We start from the raw sequence: 27,102 nt of genomic DNA, 5'->3' as shown, positions 1-27,102 counted from the left end.
TACTGATTAAGAAATTTAAACATTTTTTTCTATTTGGAGACTTCTAGTCATCTTATTGTTGTTAACTTCTGACAATTCCATTATAATCAAGAAAAATACTCTCCGTGATATGGATTCTTTGAAGTTTGAGGTCTTCTCACAGCACAAGATCACTTTTTAATAAATTTCCTTTTTGTGTTTAAAATATGCATTATTTTGCATCAGAGTTCTACATATGTTCAGTACATCAAGTCTGAGTTTGTGTTCCTATTCGGTCTTCAACTGACTTAAAAAAAATCTTTTTACTTAGGGACACCTGGGTGGCTCAGTCGGTTAAACATCTGCCTTCGGCTTAGGTCATGATCCTGGGGTCCTCGGATTGAGTCCCACATTGGGCTCCCTGCTCAGCAGGGAGTCTGCTTCTCCCTCTGCCTCTCTCCCAACTGAAGATTTGTATGTATTTGACAGAAAGAGGGTACAAGCAGGGGAGCAGCAGACACCAACTGAGCCACCAGGTGCCCCTTCAACCCTCTGTTTTTTTTAATTTAAAGATTTAATTTATCTGACAGACAGAGGTCATAAGTAGGCAGAGAGGCAGGCAGAGAGAGAGGAGGAAGCAGGCTCCCTGCAGAGCAGAGAGCCCGATGTGGGGCTCGATCCCAGGACCCTGGGATCATGACCTGAGCCGAAGGCAGAGGCTTTAACCCGCTGAGCCACCCAGGTGCCCTTCAACCGGTTTTTTTAATTGCTTCATCTCCCAGGTGTACTAAAACATCCACCGTGATGTGACTTTGCCAATTTCTCCTTGTAGTTCTATAAATTTTGCTATATAGTTTTAGAAGTTATCTTACTGAAGACATACAAACTTTAAGGATAAATCAAACCTTCTATCTTCATTAAAACAAAATGTTACTGTAGAGTCCACTTATACAGCTACAGAGCTTCCTTTGATCTTTCTTAGGTCTATTTTATCTTTTGGCTCTCAGCATTTCAGTATCTTTGTTTTAGATGCATTTCTTTAAAAAGCATATTGCAGATTGTTAAAAATCTGTTCAAATGACCAAGATTTTTTGCAGAACACTCAATCCATTTACAGTTGGATTTATCTCTACCAACTATTTGGTGCTGATCTGTACTGTCCACTTTCCTCCTGTGTGTACTGATCTGTTTCTTATTTTCCCTTTGCCTCCTCAACAGATACCACCGCAGTGCATACTGCTTTGTTTCTTCAAGGGGCAGCTCTTCATCTTGTCAAGTTCATACCGGTCTAAAATGGGTCCCTATTGTTACTCTCCTTCCCAGTAACACCAGATAATTAGATTGATGTAATTTCAATTACCAACTTCACACGCATTATGCTTACAAGCAACAAGATTAAACTTGGACTTTTCCCTCCCACAAATTTGACATTCATTACATTATCAATAGTTCTTTAGATTTACTAAAGTGCTTACTATTTTCTTTGCTATTACTTCTTACATCTCAGACCTGTGATATTCCTCCTCCTTGAAGTTTATCTTTTAGAAGTTCCTTTAGTGTAGCGATTTTGGCAGAAAATTGTTTTTGTTCTTCTGAAAATGTCTTGTCTTTCACCTTCATTCTCAGATAATCCATAAAGCATAGTGTCTGCATCAAAATTTCCTGGATGGTATTAATAATAAACATTTGATAGCTGAAGGCTGAAAACTGTATACAAAGGAAGCAATAACGTAAGCATGATCTTAATTTTGTATTGCATTTATCAGATGAATGTCTGGAATACCTTTCTTATGCAATTTTCTTTCTTCTTTTTTTTTTTTTTTAAGTTATGCAATTTTCGTTCACTAGATTCTCACAATGATTCCAAGAAGTTCACCCCTTTTCTACAGGTAAATGGAACACTCTAAGATTTGTAATCCTCACTCCATTATTCTGGTTCTAACCAGTACCCCCCTATCTGCTATCTGCACAACAGAATGTGCCATTTCTTTCCCTATAAGTCTCATTCTTCTTAAAAGTATTAAATTTTCTGTAGTGTTCAAGAAATCCCATTGGTATAACTTTTAGTTTAAAAGAATTTTTTATTAACCAGGATTCTTAATTCCTTCCAACATGTCAGATAACAAATCTTTTTAAGATAACTAATTCTTTGGTCTGACACATTAATATATAATTGATAATTTAAGTTAATATAAAAGTTCATTATTTTTTAATCATGTTCCCGAAGAATAAGTTATAAATCTGTGAATAACAGTCCATTAAGTTAATACTTCATTTATATAGAGGAGAAATGGAAACAAGGATAGAATTCTGCTAAGAACTGCTTAGTTTTTCATACATGCGTATAATGCATATATCCAGAGCTAGAACAGGGAAGGTATTGGAATTTTCATATCTTTTTCAAATAGCTAAAAAGAGACAAAACTTAGAGTAGGGATTTTCAAATCTTCAAATAAAGAGATTTTCAATCTTATTTTTTAAGATTTTATTATTTAAGAGAGAGAGTGCACGCGCGTGCACACACCCATGGCGGGTGGAAGTGGAAGGGGGAGCAGGGTCCCCATTTAGCAGGGAGGCCAACGCGGCGGCAGGTGTGGGTAGGGGGTGGTGGAGACTCCTGGAACTCTGGGATCACGACCTGAGCTCAAGACAGACGCTCAACCAACTGAGCCACCCAGGAGCTCCAAGAGATTCTCAATCTTACTGATCACACAATTATCCAGGGGGAAATGAACATATTCCTCCAACATACAAATATTTGTAAGTTACTTACATGTAACTTGTAATAAAAACCACAAAATTACAAAGTGAAAAAGGATAAACTAGGGATAAAATAGGTCATATTCTTAAACATTTTAAAGTTTATTAGTGGCAAAATCAGATCTGTTGAGGGCATATGGATGTGAGATGTGAATGACGGAAATGGGACCCAGCCTAACTTGACTGGATCGCCGCTGGGACCACTATCATTTTAAATTTCACAGTGTGGCTGAACAGCAAATACTGGGCCTAGGAGGACTGTCTGTCTGACAGCTTTTTATGATCTCCTGAGAGTTCTCCCTCGACCCACAACAGAAGTAGCTCCTACACCAGGACTTGGCCTTCATTAGGGAACAGTCCCAGAGGCCCCCTGTGCTGCAGCGAGTGGGAAGGACAGAAGGCAGTATGCAGTGTGCTGACACATGGACTGCTGCTGTAAGCAGTGGGAACCAATCCTACCAGGGCCACTCTGAGAGAAGAACTTCAGTGTCCTCTCACCGGAGGGGTAAGGAAGCTGGAGTGTTCACACACCAAACCCTGCCCTGCACTGGCGAAGGCCTGCTGGCCTGGCCCACACGCAGCCCAGAAGCTCAGGCAGCCAGCAGGCACCTCCAGAAAGCCGAGGGTTTTGGAAATTGCAGATAAGCTAGAGGCGGCACAGGGTCCATGGGGAGGGCATAGACAGCAGAGGCCACCTCTGCTGTCCCTGCATCATGAAGAATATTAACTTCAGGGCACCTGGGTGGCTCAGTTGGTTGGGCGACTGCCTTCGGCTCAGGTTATGATCCTGGAGTCCTGGGATCCAGTCCTGCATCGGGCTCCCTGCTTGGCAGGGAGTCTTGCTTCTCCCTCTGACCCTCTCCCTTCTCATGTTCTCTCTCTCTCTCAAGTGAATAAATGAAATCTTTAAAAAAAAAACAAAAAAAATTAACTTCAATCTTAAATTTCTTTGCAGGATCCTTTCTAAGCCCTTAAAAAGAATCTTTGTCAGGTTAATCTACAGTCGGTTTTTAACTAAATTGGTAACATATAAATGAACACACCCACAAAAACATCACAGTCAATTCTTCCACTTTCCAACAGGATACTTCAGAGAGGAATGTGACAGATGACCACCTGATACACAGATCGATGAGTGCACCAGCATCAATCTGAGTATCAAATATCGACACAATTTCACCTTTTCTTTGATTAAAATAGAAGTTGAGGGGCGCCTGGGTGGCTTAGTGGGTTAAAGCCTCTGCTTTCGGCTCAGGTCATGATCCCAGGGTCCTGGGATCGAGCCCCGCATAGGGCTGTCTGCTCAGCGGGGAGCCTGCTTCCTCCTCTCTCTTTCCTGCTTCTCTGCCTACTTGTGATCTCTGTCAAATAAACAAATAAAATCTTTAATTAAAAAAAAAAGTTGAGATTTTCTTCCTCTCCACAATACATTACCTTGTGTACCCCTCGAGGTGCATGCTCCCCATTCTGGCTATTCCTTGGCCAGAGTACACAGAGCCCTGTCCAGCTCTCAGCTGGAAACAATTTGACTCATTGCATGGTATGGCTGGACTATTCTAAATGGCTAAGAACATACTAGTTACAGTTCTACTACAGTTTTAGCCTTTATCACTTAATGAGGGGATGAAAATGTCAAAAACAATCTTCATAGAATTCTGTGAATGGGTATATTATTTCCCCGTGTTAAAAAAAACTGTACAGAGACCCAACCAGAATGCAACTCCATCTTGGGACTCATTCTAACTCCGATCAAAATGCTCTGGCTTTCCACAGTCTTTGGTGTAAAAGGCAGATGGGCAGAGGCTCCTTGTTTTCATCCCCTTTGCAGAAATAACAGCTCTACAGAAACATTTTCCAAAGTCATAGCTTCCGAAAGGAGTTACATATGAGAAGTCAGAAATGCATTTAAACTTTTCTAAACAATTAAGTACTTAACTAAATTCCAGAAATGTGACACAAAGTAGAAAAAAGTTCATTTTATTCAGGCCGCAATGTGTAGATTACTTATTTAGTCTTAAAACAAGCTCAATATACAGTTTAATTATTATCAGCACTTTATCTTCAACAACCCAAGAATAGAATAAAGTTTTCCTGTACTAGTTTAAGAAATCCATTCTGGAAAAAAAAAAAAATCCATTCTGTGTAGAAACATTTTTATTAATTCTCCCAGAGTTTAAAACTTTATTACCGAGTCATTTTAACCCATTAAAGACTTTTTAGATTTTGCATGATATCCTGAAAAACACTATTTTATGACACATATCAACAAAACTCAACACCACTTTCTCCAATAATAAAAATGTGCTTTTTTGAACTGTTACTTTTTAAATGACGTGAAACTAAAGAAAACTGGTTGCTGGTTTTAAAATCCTCTTGTTTGGAGAAAAATATCCTATGCTTTACTACTCGTTGCCATGCCTTACAGAGATAGGGTCTGTAGTCCACATCTGCCTCACTTGGATGGTTAAAGGCAGGCAGAGGCCCTTCTGTCCAGTTTGAGGTTTTCTGCATTAGACTTTGTGTTGTTGCAAAAAGAACTAAGCGATACTCACTTACGAGTTTCTCTAAGAACTGAGCGCATTTCTTCAGGGTGCACTCCTGCAAGTTAACACTGTCTCCTCCATTGGCGCGGTCTATCCAGTAAAAGGCGGACAGGCTATCCAAGATCAAAAGGCAGAGGGAAGGGTGGCTACAAACCGTGGTTTCTAGGGAGTACAGCGTGAGGAGCAGCTGGGTGCTGTTACCGCAGCTCACCAAAAACAACCTTCCCAGGCACTGTTTGACCATTTCTTCACAACTCTGGGACAGTCTATGCTCGAGAATTGTAACCAGCCGGAGCATATCAAAGCGGTAATCTGTGTCAATAAATAAGACTTCTACTTCCAGTCCCCCTTCGGATTTTGGAAGTATACATCGTGCTGTTAAATGATAAAGCATTTCGGTTTTTCCTGTTCCCTCTGGACCATGAAATTCAAGAATATCACCTGTGTAAAATGTAAAAATGTCAGTCAAAATGCAGCAGCACAGTAACGGTAGGCTACAAAATGAAAAGTCTGCAACAGTGTGTAAAAAGATGTTTACTGGAATGTGAAAGAAAAATTCTAAATCCATTTGCGAAAATGGATCCATATGAGCAAATACAAGTAAGTAAGGAAATTAAATCATTAAATTTCACCTCTGAGAAAGGAGCTGGCTATTAACTAGCATCAAGAAAATGTGAAAAACAGAACGACAAGGTGGAAAGGCACCCAAGGAAGTCTCTCGGGGAGGAGTCCACATGCACTCACACTGAAACTGAGAAGCTAAGAATAAAGTGCTAAAAGAAGCTACTGACCACTACGGTACACAGCACTTCTGCTACTTGATTATCCAATATACATCCTCCCCCTTTCCTGAAGTATAAAACCTCTATTTGGGCGGGGGAGGGGGGGCAGTGCACCGAGCTAAAAAACTATTTTTCTCAGTATCCCTTGCAAGGAGGAGTCAGCAGGGATCACCAGAGCCGGGGAGACACGAGTACAACTCTGTTGGGGGTTTCTGAGTTTTGCTTTCCTGATACAGGTGCCACTTCTGCTCTGCCATACCCTGCTCTGGAGGGGAAGCAACCATCCTGAGGCAGTGGGTAGAAAAGGGACACCCTAAGTAGGGTGGGCCCTAAGAATCGTGGAGCAGGAAGACAAAAGGTGCCCAGGACTTTGATGACATGGTGGAATCCCACACCAGCTGGGCAGGGCCTGCGTCTATACCACCTGTGAGGTGAGGAAAATAAGCCTTTATCAGGTAAGCCACTGAGTTGGACTTCTGTCACACGCGGCTGAAACGATCCCTAACTAGGGTTTTTTTGGTGTGACTGGCATTATGGGCAGAACAATTCTCGACACTGCAGTTTCATATGTTCAGCTCTTGGGCCTAAATGCCAGTAACAGCCCTCCACATTTCCAAAATGCTATCAGTTATTCTCTGCTATATAAATTTCTTGAAGCTGTGCCCTGCTGGAATGACATCTGCACTGTAAATTATTTTCCCAGCATTATAAGCTGAAGTAAACTACTCTGAATTTCAAAGACTCCAAATCTTTTTTCTATATAGGTTTCTATACAGGAGAACGCAAATTAAACACCTGGGGAAACTGTCCTACCTCCAGAGCTCTTCAAAACCCACTCCTAACAGTGGCCTTCCAATCCTTGCTAGTTTGTTTCCATTTAATTTATGGCTGAACCACATGACTGGAAACACTGTTAAAAGTGCAGATTCTCAGGCCCCAACCAAATTACTAGTGTGAGAGTCCAGTTCCTTTACTTCCTGTTATTACTAACATACCACTGTAAATTGGAACATTCACAAAGAATGTAAAAAAACGAGCATGTTACCACTATAACACATTTAAGGTACTATGAAACTTCAACCAGTTTCTACCATAATCTTACATGCAATATGCAATTACAAATTTAAATAAAAATGATTCCCCACACCCCTCTCCCCAAAGATTCTAGACTCAAGAAGTGAAACTATTTTCACAATAACAACTGTTCACTGATACTCTTGCTGGCAGTTAACACAGTAACTAAGTAACTATTCAGGCCAGATGTTCAGTTTACTCTCCTACTGACTAAGATGCGAAGCTGAAATCCTCCCCTTACCCACAGGTAAGTCTTTTACTTCCCTATATTACAGAGAGTAAACTACATGCATTCGATGAAACATTAATGTAGAACAGATATTAATGGTAGAAAAGGAAAGCTGAAAACGCAGTTTAGCAAGACTAATCTCAAAATAGTTTGTAGGATGCAGCGAAGCGCACGGAGAAGACAGTGGGGAAACCAGCCAGCAGACGGCACCAGACCCTCCCTTCCTTCCCCAGAAAAGAAGGCGATGAGACCTATCAACAGCGACCAGCTTTTCTATGGTGCTTTACAAAGGAAAGGGGACAGCTTGATGATAGCTCATTTGACCCTAATAATAACACTCTGAGCGAAGAAAGCAAACTTTATCACGTTCCTTCATCGCAGTTCTCATGCTATATAATTTTTAAAAGATTTTTTAGTTTTACATAATCTCTACACCCAAAGTGGGGCTCAAACTACAACCCTAAGATCAAGAGCCGCACACTCCACAGACCAAGCCAGCCAGGGGCCCCTCATGCTGTACGATTTCTGGCTATTTCATCGTATTTCCTACGCACTACTTTAAGGTTGGGACTCTACTATTCTATTTCCAGCACAAAACACAGTACCTTTTGAATGCCCTTCATTAGGTTACTTTCTTTTTGAGAACTTCTTGAGAGACATCTGAAAAATGAAAATGTAAGTCCTATCTGGGGAGGGCTTAAGGCTCCAGAGTGAGCTCTGGAACACTGCATTTTGAAAGGAAGCAAGTCAGTAGGGAGTCCCAGGTAGGGAGTGCGGCACTGGTCACCAGAGTCCTGCAGATGTAAAGGCCCAGGACCAAGGCTGGAAACGAGAGACCAACACAGGAGACAAGCCAGAACAGGAACAGAGTGCCCAGTATAAGTCCAGCCCCCTGCCCACGGCCCCTGGCCCAGTGAGTGTGGACACTTCATTTCTGTCACATCTTCAGTGCCTGCCCATGTTCAGGGGTAAGGTAGCGATGTATGTAAAGGTTCTTCTCAGAGACAGGGTTGGAAGTACCCATACACATCAAACACATAAGGAAAGCAGGAATTTTTAATTCACGTAATCACATAAATATCCTAACAAGAATTTAGCTTTCAAAATGCTATGTTAGGTAGGTGTCACAAAATAAAAATGTCCTACAACCCCTAGGGATTTAAGATTCAAGACAGTAATAAGAGTGTAGACATAATGATCTGAGAATAAGCTACAAAGCAACAGAGAACAGAAAGCTCAATTTGGTCGGTGAGAGTGAATAAAAAATTAGGAATAGAGGCCAAAAACACAACTCTTGGTATAGATCCACGTTAGAGGAGTCGGCATGAAGACATAAAACATGAATTTAATATAAAAATTAGAGAAGGAAAATGACAGAGCACAAAAGGCTTCAAGAAAATGAAAGAATACTAAATACATTAAATGAAGCACAAAATTTCTAAAAGTAAAGTGGCAGAGGAGAGTTTGGGAACAGATCCCTGAACTGGTCCCAGATAGTTACCTTGCACCAGTAAATGTGTAGTATGCAAAACCACATTTAATACATGTATTATTTTATGAAGCAAACTTCAAAATCAGATACTCAGAAAAGAGATGGGAGGGCTCTCCAGGGAGAACTCCGCGTTCTTCCAAGGACTGGGCTGCAGGGAAGGCAGGGGGCACACAAAGAATTAGGGGAAAAATATGATGGTTTACATTCATTTAAAAAGTAATATTCAACAGCAGTTTCATGAGACTGAAGTCAAATGAAGACAACCAAAGGTAGGAGAAAGGCAACATATTCTGAAGTAAAAGGGAAGAGACTCCACTGGCCAGAGTTGGTAAGTGGGAGCCGTCTGTGGGTATTTCTGGAATCCTCAGAATAGGAAAAAAAGGAAAATCTAGAAGAGTATTTTCTTGGAGAGAAGGTGGTGCTCATAAACATCATTCAGCATAACTCAACGGTGTAAGTCTTTGAGAGCACTCGTTACATGGTTTAACAAGGTTTGCTAAATTCATACATTACTAAGAAACAGATGACGTAAGTATATGGATTCCTTAGATTCTTGGTTTGACAAGATTGAGATGAGGCAAAGCTTAAGGTGAAATCCTTGGTTAGGAGATTATTAAGGGGTATATAAAAACACTCTTGTCCTTTTACAGATTAATAGCAAAGCAGTAAAAAGGTCTTTTGTAACAACTGGGGAAATAAAATGTGCAAACTTACAAATTACACATAAATATTATCATCACAGTCCCAGATTCCCTATAAATATGTTTAATGATGAAGTCAGTTTTGTTAATTTTATAAACATTTACTATCTAATCATCACATCAAAAATCATATTCAAGCATGATGTTCTACAGAGGGGCATAGTCCTTTTAGCTGTTTTTGAAGTTACTATCTCAAATGTTTCTGAGACCTGTTGGAAAAGAAATCATACCCTTGTCCATTCAAAGTATTGCATATGACAACTTGGGAGTAAAAAAAAATAAATAAAAAAAAAAACACCTCTCACCACTAAACACACACACACACACACACACACACACACACCCCTCTATAGTTTGGCACTTGACAAATTAAGCTAAATCAGAAAATCTGGATGGTTTGGCCTTGATAGTTACTCTCACAAATAGAATGCTGTAAGGGATCTGGGTAACAGATTGTCAGAGTGAGTTTATGAATCTGAAGATCCTTCAAAATAAGGATAAAAAAGAAAAGCCAAAAAATACACCATCTTGGTACCAACCTACTAATTGTATAACAATATGTTGAATTTGCAGATTACAATCATACAGAAGAGGTAATGAGTTGGTATGCACTATTGTATATGGTATAGTACACAGTACTGCATAACTACTATGAAAAAGCATTTAGAAATGTTTACAACGGAGTAGAGCTTTCTATAAGCCCTAAATGTTTCCCATACAGCTTCTGATAAACTATTGTTGACAAACAATCCTTGTAATACCAGTCTTAGGTCTGCTACTACTCCAGTGGGCACTCATTTAACTAGTTTCACAGCTAAAATATCTACAGTATTTATAATATATTGAAATTAAGATGGTGTTAATCAAAACTAAGTAAACTTTTTTGTTAGTGACTGAGCATGATGGTGTTTTTAAAGTTTCTACAAATATAACATTCAGGGCACCTGGGTGGCTCAGTGGGTTAAGCCTCTGCCTTAGACTCAGGTCATGATCTCAGGGTCCTGGGATCGAGTCCCGTATCGGGCTCTCTGCTTAGCAGGGGGCCTGCTTCCCTCTCTCTCTGTCTCCCTCTGCCTACTTGTGATCTCTCTCTGTCAAATAAATAAATAAAATCTTAAAAAAATATATATGTAACATTCAAATGGATAAGCGGTGCTCTGACCCATGTTTTGGTGTCAGTTTCATAAGGTCCAACTTAATAATATCCTATCTGATAGAGTTTAAAGTTCAATCTTTTGTCTAACACGTTTGGTCAAAAGTTGTCTTTATTACTGATAGTTTAGAAAATTGTTTGCTAACAGATCTGCTCTATAAAAAAATAGTAGAGGGAATATTCTAGGCTGAATGAAAGGATAGCAGATAGTTACTTGAACGCATGAGTTAATAAAAACCACAGGTAAATGCAACTACATAGGTAAATATGAAAGACAGTATATGTTTTATATTTGTAATTTTTTCACTTATCTGACTTAAACAAATGAACTAAATATTTTTAATTTATTTCTTTGTTATAATAATTTTAATTCTTTTTTTTTTTAAAGATTTTATTTGACAGAGAGAGATCGATCACAAGTAGGCAGAGAGGTGGGTAGAGAGAGAGGAGGAAGCAGGCTTCCTGCTGAGCAGAGAGCCCGATGCCGGGCAGGTCCCAGGACCCTGAGATCATGACCTGAGCCAAAGGCAGAGGCTTAACCCACTAAGCCATGCAGACGCCCCAATACATTTTAATTTCTTTGCTGTAATGACTTTTTAATTTCTTGCACTGTCACAATTTTAGAAGTGTTTATGGATATACGATGCATAGATATGTAACTTGTAACAGCACAAAGGAAGAAGGAAGAAATGGAGCTACCCAGTAGCAAAGTATTTATAAAATATGGAAATTAAGATGGTATTAATCCAAATTAGATTATTTTAAATTAAGATATTAATTGTGATCCTCAGAGAAACCATTAGGAAAATAACTCAAGGTAGCCTGGATGGCTCAGTCAGTTAAGTGCCTGCCTTCAGCTCAGGTCATGATCCCAGGATCCTAGATCAAGTCCTGAGTCCCACATCAGGCTCCCTGCTCCTATGCATGGAACCTGCTGAACCTACTTTTCCCGTTCCCTCTGCTACTCCCCATTGGTGGGGCGGGGGTGGGGGGCGCACAAGGCGGCGGCTGGACTCTTTTTTTAAAAAGTGAAAGTAATGACCAGGAATAAAAATGGTACACTAGGAGCACCTGGGTGGCTCAGTTGATTAACTCTTGCCTCTTGATTTCTGTTCTGGTCATGATCTCAGTGTTGTGAGATCAAGCCCATATCTGGTGGGGCTCTGTGCTGGGTGTGCAGTCTGCTTAAGATTCTCTCTCCCTCGGGGCGCCTGGGTGGCTCAGAGGGTTAAAGCCTCTGCCTTCGACTCGGGTCATGGTCCCCGGGTACTGGGATGGAGCCCCGTATGGGGCTCTCTCCTTGGTGGGGAGCCTGCTTCCTCCTCTCTCTCTCTGCCCGCCTCTCTGCCTACTTGTGATCTCTCTCTGTCGAATAAATAGATAGAATCTTAAAAAAAAAAAAAAAAAAAAAATTCTCTCTCCCTCTCCTTCTGCGCACCCCCCAAATGGTATATTAGAAAATATTTAACACAAAAGAAGAGAGTAAAGAAGGAATAGAGAAAGAAAAAAGATATAAGATGTCTATATAAAAAGCAAAATGACAGTCATAAACCCTATCTTATCAGTAATTCATTAACTGTAAGTGGACTAAACAGTCCAAACAAAAGGCAGAGATTGGCAGAATGGAATAAAAACACAGGATTCAACTATAGGCTATCTACGACAGGCACACTTTACCAAGTCACAGACGGACTGATAACAAAACAATAGAAAAAGATATGCCATGCAAACAGTAACCAAAAGAGAGCTGATGTGGCTGTACTTGTATCAGACGAAATATACTTTGAGACAACTGTTACTAGAAACGAGGGACATTTTTATTTTCCATTGTGCTAAAAGATGGCATAAAAGTTACCATTTCTAATTGTACAGTTCAGTAGTGTTAAGTTCCAGTCACATTGTTGTACAACATCTCCAGAACTTCCATCATGCAAAACTGAAACTCCATCCCCATTAAACAACAACTCCCCTTCTCCCCTTTTTCCTCAGTCCCGGGTAACTATCATTCCTGTTTCTATGAATTTGACTACTTTAGATACCTCATGTAAGTGAAATCACAGTATTCTCCTTTTTGTGACTAGTTCATTTCACTTAGCATGTCCCCCTTGTTTATCCATGTAGTAGCATGACAGGATTTCCTTCCTTTTTAAGGCTGAACAAGTATTTCCTCGTCTGCATATACCACATTTTGTTTATGTATGCATCTGTCAACGCACATCTAGGTTGGCCCCATCTCTTAGCTATTATGAGTAGTGCCGTTATGAACATAGGACTGCAAATATCTCTTCAATACTCTGCTTTCAATTCTTCTGGAGACCTACCCAGAAGTGGAATTGTTGGATCATATATATGGCAGTTCCTTTTTTTTTTTTTAAAGATTTATTTTGAGAGAAAGAAGAGTGTGCACAGTGGGGGTAGGGCCAGAAGGAAAAGGAGAGAAAGAATCTCAAGCAGACTCTACACCAAACCGAGGGCCCAACCTGGAGCATGGCCTATGCTGAAATCAGGAGTTGGATGCTTAACTAACTGTACCACCCAGGTGCCCCAATCACACAGCAGCTCTATTTTTTATTTTTTGAGGAACCCTCATACTGTTTTTCACAGTGCCACCATTTTACAATCACATTAACAGTGCAGAATTTTTCTACAACCTCAACAACACTTGTTATTTTGTTTTTTACTGTTTATATTTGGGTTTTTATATATTTATATATTTATATATAAATTTTATATATTTATATATTTATATATATTTATATATTTATATATAAATATATATATTTATATATTTTATATATTTACTGTTTATAATGGGTGTGAGGTGACAAAGAAGGACACTTTATAAAGATAAATGAATCAATCCATCAAAAAGGTAAAATTATAAACTTGAAAGTGCCCAACAGTGCACAAAGCCCCAAAGTATATGAAGCAAAACTGAGAAATAAAGGGAGAAATACACAATTCAACAGTAATCATTGGAAAACTCAATACCCATTTTCAATACTGGATAGAACAATTAGGCAGAAGACCAACAAGGACAGGAGACTTAATGCTAAAAATCAACCACAATTATTACAAAACATCACGAAAACACTCAATCCAACTATAGCAGAATATACATTCTTCTCAAGTGCACATGGAACATTCTTCAAGATAGATCGTATGGTCAGCAATAAAACAAACCTCAATCAATTAAAAAGACTGAATCAGAGAAGTATGTTCTCTGATCGGAAAAGAATGAAAACAGGAATCAGTAATAACAAAGCGGTAAATCTTCTTGACCTTTACTGGATTAGCCAATGGCCTAGCTATGATACCAAAAGCATGAGCAATAAAAGACAAACAAATAAACTGGACTTCATCAAAATTAGTCACTCTGTGCTTCAAGACACCATCAAGACAGTGAAGACAACCACAGAGCGGGAGAAAGTATTTCCAAACCGTATTGGATAAGGGACTTGTATCTAGAATATATAAAGGACTCTTACTACTCAACAACAAAAAATCCATTTTTTAAAAGGGCAAGAGATATGACATTTCTCCAAATTACACCTAGAAATTGCCATTAAGCACAAGCAAAGATGCTTAATATCATTAGCCACCAGGGAATGTAAGTCAAAACCACAATGAGATATCATTTCATACTCACTAGGAAGGCTAGAATCAAAGACACAGACGATGACAGTTGTTTGCAGGATGTGGAAAAACTGAACAATTCTAGGCCTCGCCCCTGGCAGCAAGTAAAATGTGCAGCTGCTATGCCCAACAGCCCCACAGCTCCACCAAAGGTTAAGCCCAGTCACCGCATGAACCTAACAGTCCCTCTCGTGGGTATTACGCATGAGAACCAAACACATGAATCCACAGAAAAGCTCGTACACAAATCATCCCAGCAGCATTATCCATAACAGCAAAAAGCAGAAACCCAAATGTCCATCGACTGATGAACGGATAAAGCGTGGTATATCCACTCAACAAGAACCAGAACCACTGAGCCACGCCACGGTATAAAAGCTGGAAATGTTATGCAAAGGAGCAGAAGCCAGTCACAGAAGACCACATACTGTATGATTACATGAAATACACAGACAAGGCTGGTCTAGAGAGTCATCAAGTAGATCAGTGGCCACCCAGGGCTGAGGGATGTGGGAGCAAATGGGGAGTGACTGCTAAGAGGCACGGCTTGCTTTCTGGGGCGATGAAAATGTTCTAAAATCAGTTGTGATGACAGCTGCATACATGTAAATACAAGTCAGGAAGCTGCACGCTTAAATGGGCAAATTACACCTCCACAGAGCTCTTCCACTAACGAGGAGAAACAATGCCAGCACAGTAGGACTCTTCTGTAAGTATTCCCTAGTGTAAAAGTGCTGGGGGAACAAGCAGCCATATCTTTTCCCTTCCACAGAAGTAGTAACAGACAACGGGGTACTTAAGGACTTACCTGTGACTCTCAAACTTCTAAAGAATTAAAAAATAAATAAATTATAGTAACAAAACTCCCTCAACTACTGTGTTGGGATAAGAGAGGCCAATATTTATTCTGAAGATTTTACCAAAGAAGAGCCAAATTTTAACTCATCTGACACAGATAATGAAGACTTAAAAGTGTTCTAGGATGATCTACTTCTCACTTTTTAATTTTACAGGTTAATCCATATAGCCGTTTGCTACAAGCATGTACATATAAATAAATATATGTTAGAAAAAAACCCTGTTTTATAAGACTTAATGTGTGACATTGTGTTTTGGTTTGAGATTTTTACCATGTACAGATGAATCTTCATCAGCAAACAGACACGGTTCTATTTCTTTCAAGGAACTTCTACCTTCAAGTCGGGCAAGAAGCTAGCAAAAGAAAAAAAAGAAAAACTCATTACCTAAAAATATAAAATCTTAGACATCTACATTTACACCATTTTCCAAAGGTCTATAAAAAAGACCCATTTAATTTTGAGGATTTGGAGGAAATCATGAAATAGGAAATACAAGTTAGGAGGAAAATTATGTTCGTTCATTCAGAAAACACTTCCTTATTTGTTTACATATCAAATACTGATGGTATAAAATGAGCCCCAGGAAGACTCTGGACACCAAGTCCAGGGGAGCCTCTGTAGTTAGCAGACCTCACACATTGTTGCTTGGAGAACTGAGTACCCTCCATAATTCCACCAGGAGAGGACAACTGGAAGGTCTGCATTTGGAATTCTCCTGGACTTTGACACCTCCTCCTGTGCCTGTCTTTAAGAGCGCATCCTTTCCCTGCAGTAAACCATAACCATGAACACAACCACCTTCAATGAGTTCTGTGAGTCCTTCTACGGAATTGCTATACCTCAAGGTGTCCCCGGGGTCCCCAGGCCCCTCAACTTGCAAACAATATCAGAGCTGAGTGTAGTCTTAGGGATCCGAAACTTGGTAAAGTCTGCTCCCGGGACGTCCCCAATTTCACACACAGATGAAGGACTTCTGCTCCAAAATTAAATACAATCTTTTTTTCCCCCCCTCTCGGAAAAGCACTTGTGCTGATTATTTGAGTTGGATGTTTTTTTCATAGACTACCCTTTATTTTGAAAGAACAACTAAAAGAAACTAAACTCTGGTATTTGGCAGACATTTTATTAAAACGAAGAAAGTAAGCTTGTCACTTCAAGAAAATTGACAGTATTTGTTGCCAATGATAACATTTGAATTTTAGAAAACTCACCCACCACTGTGACCTTGATAGCTTCCCGATACTTAAGATCCTTTATGGGGAAGACACCAATGTTTTAATGAATGATTTTTAAAAATAATTATTTAACAAACACGCCAATTCTTGAAAGATCTGTGTAATTCAGTGAACCAGTATTTCCAAATGACCAATGCATGTTAAATCAGTCCTGGGTAAAAGATTCACTCCAAGTGTAAGACCAATCAATCAATGGTTTTAACATATTAAAAAAAAAATCACTGATATAATTTTATATTCTACATTGCAATTAACTTTTAGGAAACTAATATCTGTCCCGTTTTGGTACAGAATCAAAGAAGTAAACCCACAAATATCTAAAAAGACCTTCAAATACTCCTTTTTCCAACTATACATCGGAAGTACTTTATGTTGTTCTGGTTGAAGTACAACATTAAGAGAGTCTTAACGTACTTCAACCAGAACAACATAAAGTCATAGACTGGATGCAGAAGAGATGAGACCCCAGTCAAATTCTATTCAACTGGACATTAAAAAAGAGATGTGCAAATATGTAAAAGAGTGTCACTCCTCATATTTTTTGGTTAGGGAAATATAGCTATTTTTCATTAAAATACTTATAATATTCAAAGAGTTTATAACTATCACTTGTATATGAATGCAAATATTTAAAATTCTAAATTTCTCACCGCAGCTCTCTCCAGAGCCCACCTGCTCTGGAGATCTCTCGAGAGTATATTTTCGCTTTAATAAACTTTCTCGCTTCTGCTATTCAATAAATAGATAAATATCTCAGTTTCACTGACAGATAAAACCCACATAAACAAAAGCTCTTTTGGTGACAGATATTAACTGCACTTATTGTGATCATTTTGCAACATAAACAAATATCAAACCATTATGATGTACACCTCAATCTAATATAACGTTGTAACTACTATTCTACCCAAAAAAAAAAAAAAATGCACAAAAGCTCTTTGAAATCCTCAATAATTTTTACATGTGCAATGCACTCCTAAAGCCAAAAATTGAGAACCACTGAGTTAGAAGATGGAGAGTCCAGCTTGAAAGACAAGACAGAAACTTTCATGAACAAGATGAAACACATAAAATGACTTCAAAATGTTTTAAAAAGGGCGCCTGGATGGTTCGGTTGTTAGGCGGCTGCCTTCAGCTCAGGTTGTGATCCAGGGTCCTGGGATTAAGGCCCACATCAGGCTCCCTGCTCCGTGAGGACGCCTGCTTCTCCCTCTCCTACTCTCCTGCTCCCCCTGCCTGTGTTCCTTCTCTCTCCCTGTGTCTCTGTCAAATAAATAAATAAAATCTTCAAAAAAAAAATGTTTTAAGAAGCATGTATACAAATAACTATTCTCATCAGAATGACTAACGTAGGAAATTACTCCGATTGTTTACTCTTATTGTCACTCCTCAAAATATTTTAAAATTCTCCACTGTGAGAATTCCTGGTAAGAAAGGATTCAAGAAAGCTTTATATTGGCAGGATACTTGGACAGAGATGGCATAACTCCTCTTATCCAATTGGCTAAATTAGCCAGTTTGCATCTAATTTTCCACTATTATTAAAAAATCAAATTTATTTTCAAGGATGAAAACTTCCCACTAATATTCAAAATGTTTACAATGCCAAAGCAGAGTCTGTTTCTTTCAAATAAATAAATAAATAAATAAACTTAAAAAAAAAAAAAAGGAAAATACCCTAAAAACCTGACATAAACTATTACAGAAATTAAAATTAATGATGTCCAGATTTAAGGAATGAATTAAAAGAAGCCAGGTATAATCAACCTGGAGTTTCTGAAGGACAAAAAAGAGTCCAAAGTGTCCATGGTAAAAGGAACCCCAGTAAGTTCTGTTAGACAAGACAGTTTAATCCTTTCAGGGAGATTAACACACTGGGCAATTACAGCTTGGTGATGGATTTCTCTTGATTCTCTCTGCAATCTTTCTGAGGCCAAATTTCCTATTTAGAAAAGAAGGCAAAGTGGACACAATTTTAGTCTATTTGGCAATTTCACTAATATTGTTTATTAACAGATTTGACATCTGGTTTGTAAATCAGTATCTTCTAGGTTTTATTATTTTAACAAAGTCATCAACTAATAGCTACTATTTGCGCTAGTAACTATTTGTTATTCTCTTTTTCAGATGAGAAACTAGTAGATGCCAAAGCCAAGGCTTAAGAGATCTCTTCTGGCTCCCAAAGCCTGGAGTCCGCTGGGCTCCAGTGCCTCAGAGTCAGTATGACGGAGTCTAATAAAATCTGAGTACAGAGATAAAATCTGGATCTACTAAGCTGATCCGAGATCCTGTCTAGGCCTCTTTCAACCATCTCTGTTAATACTCCCCCCAACAGCAACAAGGAGCCCTCAATGTTTTCAACGGCAGCATTATTACCATAACAATAATATAACCTACAAAGGGGGTAATCCTCACTGCACAGCCAGCCACTGGTAACCATATCAGCCAACGTGGGGATACACAGATGTAGCAGACATAGTTCCTATCTTCAAAGAATTTAACAGGGGAGAGTCAAAAGTTTACAAAAATGCAATACAGTACAGTGGCTGCTACAGAAGAAACACAGGCAGGGTGCTTGGAAGGTGCGGGAACCTAACGCCATCTGGGACAAATCTCCCCCGAGGCCCAATCAGTGACGTGGGACCTCCTGGAGCACAGCACCCCTCCCAACATTCTTTCTTGTTTAACCACACCCTTAAGTATACCCTTAGGGCATAACGCCCTTGACCTGCCCCAGAGCCCGGACACACAGCCATTAGACATTCTCCTCTTGGGTGGTCCCACAGCAGGACTCCCAACCTCCAGGGCTAGAAAAGCCGGTCTCAAGGGTGGTGGAGTTGAGAAGATTCATTCAGGAAGTCCCCTTCTCACAGCAGGCTGCCCTTGCCAGCCTTTCTCTTCAGTCTTATAGTCAGTTCTAATTTGTGGGAGGCACCCTTAATTTTGAACAAGAGATTAAGCATTTAGTTCTTTTAAATACATAGAAAATGTGCACTGATAATGTTTTTCTTCCTACAGGGAATGTCCTTTGCCTATTCTCTTTTAAATTTCTAAGGCCAAGACTATTAAACAAATGATGATAATAACATACATTCTTCAAGGCCGCCTCCTTCCATGAAGCTATTACTACTGTACTTAGCACATTACCAGCCCATCTCCCTCATCTGGATGTAAAAGCGCAAAAGGAAAAGCACCTATTTTGGCTCACAACGGACTCCAAAATGCTTTTGTCTGGCAGAAACTCAGTAGCTGCCTATTAAATTAAAAGGTAAACAGGGCATAGGTAGGCAGGCTTGGGAAGGATGGAGTGTAAATGACCTCAAACTATTTCCATTTTCATGTTTAGACAGTATGCAAACTTATACCAAACAAAAGTCCAGGAGTATTCATGTCCTCGAAGTTCTTTATACTAACAAAAGTCCATTTCCAATGCCATTATATACCTTCAACACCTAGTAAGCAGAATACCTACCATACAGATGTTTTTAAAGACCATTCAGTTGTGGAAAAGCTTACACAAGAGCAGAAAGAATACAGAGATCAAACTAATTAGAAATTAATGGCATTAAGGTAAATACATACACACACACACACAGCTGATTTAGATAAAGGCTCATTTCCCCTGATCTTCTGTAAATAAATTTGTCTGCAGATAGACCCCAGTAGTAGGGTTGCAAAACGGTTCAGTATAAAAGGCTGCCTAAGGGGCATCGGGTGGCTCAGTGGGTTAAAGCCTCTGCCTTCGGCTCAGGTCATGATCTCAGGGTCCTGGGATCGAGCCCACATCGGGCTCTCTGCTCAGCAGGGAGCCTGCTTCCTCCTCTCTCTCTGCCTACTTGTGATCTCTCTCAAATAAATAAATAAAATCTTAAAAAAAAAAAAAAAAGCTACCTAAAGAGGCTCCTGGGTGCTTCAGTCAGTTACCATCTGCCTTTGGCTCAGACCACGATCCTAGGGTCCTGCGATGAAGCTCAGCTTCTCCCTCAGCCTCTCCTCTCAGTTTATGCTTTCTCTCTCAAATACATAAAATCTTAAAACAAAAACCTACCTAAAGAAGCAAACATTCTGAACCAAATACTCCCACCTCTGCCCATAATAGACCTGGATTTCCCAGCTATAAAATAAATACAATTCTTAGTCTTACTACTCATAGTAGTAGAGGAAATTCAGGCAAAAATGTGTAACTGTAACACAAGAAATGAAAGAGAAGAGTCGGAATAAGGAAGCAAGGGAAAGCAGCAGCTAGATGAGTATGTATGTGACTGATGCAAAATTTGGATCTCATGGTAGTTCCATAAATTCCTCTTCACATGGGAAATTAGGCTCCTCTGCCACTTTGAAAATTCAACTGTCCTTTAGGGCGGAGTACTAGGCCTGGCCCTTCAATCAAGCTTGAAGAAAAGCTAATGCTTTTATAAAAGCAATCATCCTGTAAGAGGAAAAGGAAAAATAGATACATATAAACTAAAGCAAAAACTACCACATATACGGAGCAACTGGGTGGCTCAGTTGCTAAGCATCTGCCTTTGGCTCAGGTCAGGATGGGATCAAACCTTACATCAGGCTCTCCACTCAGCAGGAAGCTTGCTTGCTTCCTCCTCTCCCATGCACCGCCCCCAAAAGGTACTACATATATATCTGACAATTTAAGCAGCATGAATTTCTCTTTTTTAAGTTTTTAATTCCAGTTAGTTAATACTAACTGGTTTAATTCCAGTTAGTGTTGTATTAGGTTCAGGTGTACAATACAGAAATCAACACTTCCATACATCACCCCGTGCTCACCACAAGCTCACTCCTTAATCCCCATCACCCGTTTCACCCATACCCCCGCTCTCCTCCCCTCTCTAAACCAGTCTGTTCCCTGAAGTTAAGAGTCTGTGTCTTGGTTTGTCTCTCTCATTTTTTTCCTTTTGTTTTTTAAGATTTTATTTATTTGACACAAAGAAAGCATGAGCCAGGGGTGGGGAGGGAGAGAGGACAAGCTGACTCCCAGCTGAGCAGGGAACCCAATACAGGACTAGATCCCGGGACTCTGGGATCACGATCTGAGCCCATGTCAGATGCTTAACCGACTGAGCCACCCAGATGCCTGTTTGTTTTATTTCTTAAATTCCTTTTTTTTTTTTTTTTGAGAGAATCTTTTTTTTTTTATTTAGGATTTTATTTATTGGACGGAGAGACAGCACAAGTAGGCAGAGCGGCAGGCAGAGGGAGGGAGAAGCAGGCTCTCCGCTGAGCAGGGACCTGATGGGAGCTCGATCCCAGGACTCCGGGATCATGACCTGAGCCAAAGGCAGCCACTTAATCGACTGAGCCACCTGGGGGCCCCTATTTCTTAAATGAATGAAATTACATGGTATTTGTTTTTCTCTGACTGACTTATGTCGCTTAGCACAGTACTCTCTAGCTCCAACCATGTCACTGCAACTAGCAAGATTTCACTCTTTTTTATGGTTGAATAGTATTCTGTTGTATGTATACACCACCTCTTCTTTCTCCATTCATCAGTCTATGGATATCTGGGTTGCTTCAGTATCTTGACTATTGTAAATAATGCTGCTATAAACATGGGGTGCCGGAATCCCTCTGACCCAGTGCTCTTGTACTCTTTGGGTAAATACTCAGGAATGCAATTGCTAGATCATATGGCAGCTCTACTTTTAAATTTTTTTTTTTTTTTTTGAGGACCCTCTAGGCTTTTTTCCATAGTGGCTGCACCAGTTTGCATTCCCACAACAGTACACAAGGGTTCCTTTCTTGCCACATCCTGGCCAACACCAGTTGTTTTTTGTGCTGCTGATTTTAGCCATTCTCAAGATGAGTAAGAAGTATTAACTTCTAGCAGAATCTCTAAGGACTAAATTTTAAATTTATGATATCCCACAAATGAGTAATTCCATTAAATGCATTCTTCAGGTTTCATTAGGAAGTTATACCAAACTGCTTCAAATTTTCATTTAGATAAAACAAATATAGCGACCCCTGGGTGGCACAGTTGTTTAAGTGTCCAATTCTTGATTTCGGCTAAGATCATGATCTCAGGGTCGTGAGATCGAGCCCCACATTGGGCTCCAATCTCAGTGCAGGGTCCACTTGAGATTCTCTCCCTCTCCCTCTGTCCCCACTCGCGCTCTCAAATAAATAAAATCTTTTTAAAAAATCAAATAAATGCAGTCCCAAAAAGAAAACAGTAGAGCATAAAATCAATATTACAGGAGCCTAATGTTGGCAGAACACTTATTCTCACCTTGCATGTGAGGAACTCTGCTGGAGAAACACTTCTGGCATATTCTCCTATCCTCTCATTCTCCCTCCCCCAGGGAAGATCCTCTAATGGGTTAAGAGTAGGTATCCATGGATCATCCCCTTCCTCCCCCACAATGGCTTTCCTACAGGCAGTACACATTCTGCCATGTTCCTATACTTTAGTCTAAAAGGAGAGCACTCAGAAACGAGCATTTGGCAACACAGGTTGGCTGATAACCTTATGAGAAGTTTTACTGGTCTAGTGGGAGACAGAAGCCTGATCACCATGGGCTAGAGAGAATGGGAGATAAGAAGTACAGACCGGAGCACAGACTTTGCTGTGCTGGGTAGTAAAGGAATGGGGCTGGCTGGGAGGGAGACATCTAGGGAGGTTTTCTGCTTCCTGTTTATTGCTTTATGTTAGGATACCAATGGAAATTATTGGTGAAAAAGAAGATTAAAGATGCAGAAAACTGGGACTCCTGGGTGTCTCAGTTGGCTAAGGGTACTGGGATCAAGGACTGCATCAGGCTCCCTGCTCTGACAAAATTTAAAAAAAAAAAAAAAGAAAGAAAAAGAAAAAACATAAGACAGAAAAATGACCATAGGAGTGGGAAACATCTGTAGCAGTGAGTTCCCTGAGGAGGAATGGGATGGAAGAAATCCATGTTGTAAGTGGAAAAGTTGTACTTTCTTTTCTTTTCTTTTTTTTTTTTTTTTAAGATTTTATGTACGAATGTATTTTTGTATTTAGGCTGAGCCCATGCTCGAGTGCCCACCCTGGGGAAGGAGCAGAGAGGGAGGGAGAAAGAACCTCAAGCTGACTCCCAGCTGCACGTGGAGTGCAGGGTGGGGGGTAGCCCCCCTTCAGCACTGCCCATCTCACGATCCTGAGATCGTGACCTGACCCAAAACCAAGAGTCAGATGTTCAATCGACTGAGCCACCCAGTCACCTCTAAATTGCAGTTTCTTTTCCCTTTTTATTAAAGATTTTTATTTATTTGAGAAAGAGTGAGAGAGAGAGAGCACGAGGTGGGGGAGGGTCAGAGGGAGAAGCAGACTCCAGTGAGCAGGGAGCCCAATGTGGGACCCTTTATGGGATTCCAGGATCATGACCTGAGACAAAGGCAGTTGCTTAACCAACTCAGGCACTCAGGTGTCCTCGAAGTTGCAGCTTCTTAGAAGCAAAAATATTTACTCTATTTTAAGGAGGAAATTCAGAGAAAACCTGTGCATATATTATCAAGACAGACTTCATGAAAACGGAGGAATTACAGTATTAGCATCTGATAAAGCAGACTTCAAAGGGAAGAAAGTTCCTAGGGACAAAGGGGGACATTACAGAATGAATAATAAAAGTATCATTCCACCCAAAAGACATACGATCCTAAATGTGTAACATATGAAGCAAAACTAATATAGGTGAAACGAGAATTAGACAAACCCACAATTATATCTGGGACCTTAACAGTCACCTCTCAGCAAAGGACAGAGTTACAAGCAAAATTAAAGACACAGAAAATCTGAACAAACGAGATCTGACTCATGTATGTAAAACACTGCACCCAACAGCAGCAGCATACATGTTTTTTTCAAGTGCCCATGGGACATCCATCAAGACAGATCACATCCTGACCCATAAAACAAACCTCAAATTTAAAAGAACTGAAATCATACACAGTATGTCCTCCAACAATGAAGGGCACAAACTGGAAATCAGTAACAGAAAGACAACAGGAAAAATTAAGGGAGTTCCTGTGAAGTTTTTTGTTTTTTTTTTTTTTTGATGACACACGAAGAAGCAAGGCAGAACGAAGGAAGAGAGAAGAGGAGAAAGATATCAAATTTATCTACTAAAGTAACAATTATTGAGTGCTAACCGTGGGCTAAATATTGTTCTAAACACTGGGACTAAAGGAGTAAACAGACAACAAAGTCTGCTCTCATGACCTTTAAATCGATATAAAATGTCAGGTGAGATAAGAAGAATAAAGAGGATAAAAGAATAAAGACTAACAGGAGGTAAAAACCAGGTTATTATACTGTGAACTGTAGTCAAATGCTGGTCTTTAAATGCAGGGTTCATTATTAAGTTTTACACACACTACTTCTCCTACCATAGTTCTATCTCTAGAATACATTAAAAGAAAATATTTTTTGCAACTTTATTTTCTTGGAAGACCCTATGAAATGTCTTTTTCCTACTACTCACAAAATGTGGGAATGGTTAGCTGTTTTTTGAAGCTGTAATTCTAGCGAGTTAAAAATTTAAAGTAGTTGTTTGTTGGGCTCGCTTGCGACTTCAGTTCTCCTCAACACGAAGCCTCCCAGCAGAACCAGTAAAGTTTTGTAGCATAATATGCAAGGGAAGAAAACTGTGTCCGAACAAATTAAGCACTAGCCAGAGTCCTACAAAACACTCCGAGTTTCACTTAGCTGGTTTTGTTAACAAAAAGGAAAAAGAATAAAGTAGCACCTATTGCCCAGCTCCCTGCTCTCCCCTCGGACCCTCTGTACTCAAGTAGTACGAGCCAAGCAATCTGGCTAAGGGTCTCCATGCAGACATGGCAGGCCAAGGGTATGTTGCTAAATTTCTTGTTCAATGATTTGGCTGTGCTGGGCTCCCATTTTTTACTTTTAAGAAGATTTTATTTATTTACTTAACAGAGAGGGAGAGAGAGAGAGCACAAGCAGGAGAAGTGGCAGAGGGAGAAGGAGAAGCAGGCTCCCCACAGAACAGAGGGCCTGACGTGGGGCTTGATCCCAGGACCTGAGCCGAAGGCAGACCCTTAACTGACCGAGCCACCCAGGAGACCCAGGGCTCCCGTTTGTTAGATACTAGGCTTGATCTGACTGCAAAAGTCACCTGTGTTTAACTCTGGTTTCAAACGATCATCTAAATATAAGGTTTTAACTGTAGTGGTTCTAGCAAGGGCTGGTAAACTCTAGCCAGCAGGTTAAATCCAAAAGTTTAAAACTAAGTTTTATTGAACACAGTCATGCTGGTTTGTCCCCCTCTCTGCGGATGCCTTCACATTAGAACTGCAAGGTTAAGGAGTTCTGACAGAGCGCGCCGTGACCTGCAAAGCCTAAATACTATCTGGCCCTTCACGGGAAACATTTGTGGACTCCTCCTAAGAGCACTGCGTCTCGGGGGCCCCGGTGGCTCAGTCGCTTGGGCGTCTGCCTTCCGCTCAGGTCATGATCCCAGTCCCTGGGATGGAGCCCCATGTCAGGCTCCCTGCTTAACAGGGAGCCTGCTTCTCCCCTCCACTTGTTCTCTCAAATACATACATAAAACCTTATTATTATTATTATTTTTTAAGAGTCTTGTTTCTCTCCCTCGTCTGTATAAAAGATTCTTCCTAACCCACCTCGCCCATTTCTCCGGGCTCAGGGCCCAACTCCAGTCTCCCTCACTCGCTTCGTTCTAACTTTCAGAACCACCTGCAGTTCCCTGAACACCCACGTTACCGGCTACTCGCCGCGGCCGCCGCCCCCTCCTTGCCAAACCGATCTCACATGGCCCTTAAAGCCTCAGTCCCTGCTCCTCCCGACCAGGGCTCCGTGCTGCCCGCCCTCCACCGGACAGCGCGCTTCCCTCCCAAGGCCGCGGTTCCTCCGAGTCGGCCTCCCCTACTGGTTCTTCAGGCAGAAGTCGTTCCTTTAGCTCCTCGTTCCCGTTCCGTAACCGGTGACCGACACGCAGGCCGCACTGGATACTTGCCGGTGCCGTTTCTGAGCAAACTCTCGCAGCACCTGTCAAGGCCGGCGTGTCCGCGGACGCCCCGCGCCGGAAACGCTCGCGGGCGAGCGAGCGGCCGGTGCCCCGCGCAGGGGCAGGCGGGAGGCCACCTGCTCCAACACCACCTGTCCCGTTCCTGTCTGCAGACCGTCCGACCGGCAGGCCCCGCCGTGTCCCCGCTCCTGCCGCCCGGCTCACCGCCCCCGACAGCGGGTAGCCCGGGACAGCCCCGGCCCCGCGCGGCGAGCGGACCGCAGGAAGCACACAGCGACCGGGCACGCGCGGGCGCCTCCCTCCGCCTCCGCTCGCCGCGCGCCAGGCAGCCCACGCATGTCTGACGACTCCCAGAGTCGCGGGCCGGCGCCGGGGGCTCAGGCCGGTGGGGTGGGCCGGCGCCGCAGTCCGGCGCGGCCGCCTTCGCTCCGCCGAGCGCCCCGCGCGCCCCCGGCCCGGGACCCACCCCGCCTCCCCCGGCCTCCCGGCTCCGTCGCGCGCCCCCCGCCCTGCTCGCGTCTCCGCAGCTCCCGTCCCAGACCCGGCGGCTCTCACCTGCGTCCCAGACTCGGCCCTGCCGAAGTCACTACACATCGCCCCGAAGGCTGGGCGAACCAGACACTCAACTTTCCCGCCACCAGCGCCATTTACCGCGAGCGGCTGAGGCCTCGCAGCCAGTCAAACGCGCTG

At 41.3% G+C, this 27,102-nt stretch overlaps 1 protein-coding gene across 1 annotated transcript; it reads right to left on the bottom strand.

The window, feature by feature from the left end:
- Positions 1-4,131: 4,131 nt before the first annotated feature.
- Positions 4,132-27,102, bottom strand: XRCC2 (X-ray repair cross complementing 2). Its single transcript, XM_032840284.1, has 3 exons — positions 26,968-27,102; positions 15,459-15,540; positions 4,132-5,702 (listed from the first exon to the last, which is right to left on the bottom strand). Exons 1-3 carry the CDS (start codon positions 27,004-27,006, stop codon positions 4,981-4,983), a joined length of 843 nt encoding a protein of 280 aa, XP_032696175.1. The 5' UTR covers positions 27,007-27,102; the 3' UTR covers positions 4,132-4,980.

This window comes from Lontra canadensis, unplaced genomic scaffold, assembly GCF_010015895.1.
Source record: "Lontra canadensis isolate GAN:19392208 unplaced genomic scaffold, GSC_riverotter_1.0 scaffold111, whole genome shotgun sequence".
In the NCBI taxonomy this organism is placed as follows: Eukaryota; Metazoa; Chordata; class Mammalia; order Carnivora; family Mustelidae; genus Lontra; species Lontra canadensis.
Note: the sequence above shows the minus strand (reverse complement) of the source record. Positions and strands in the feature narration are given on the sequence as shown.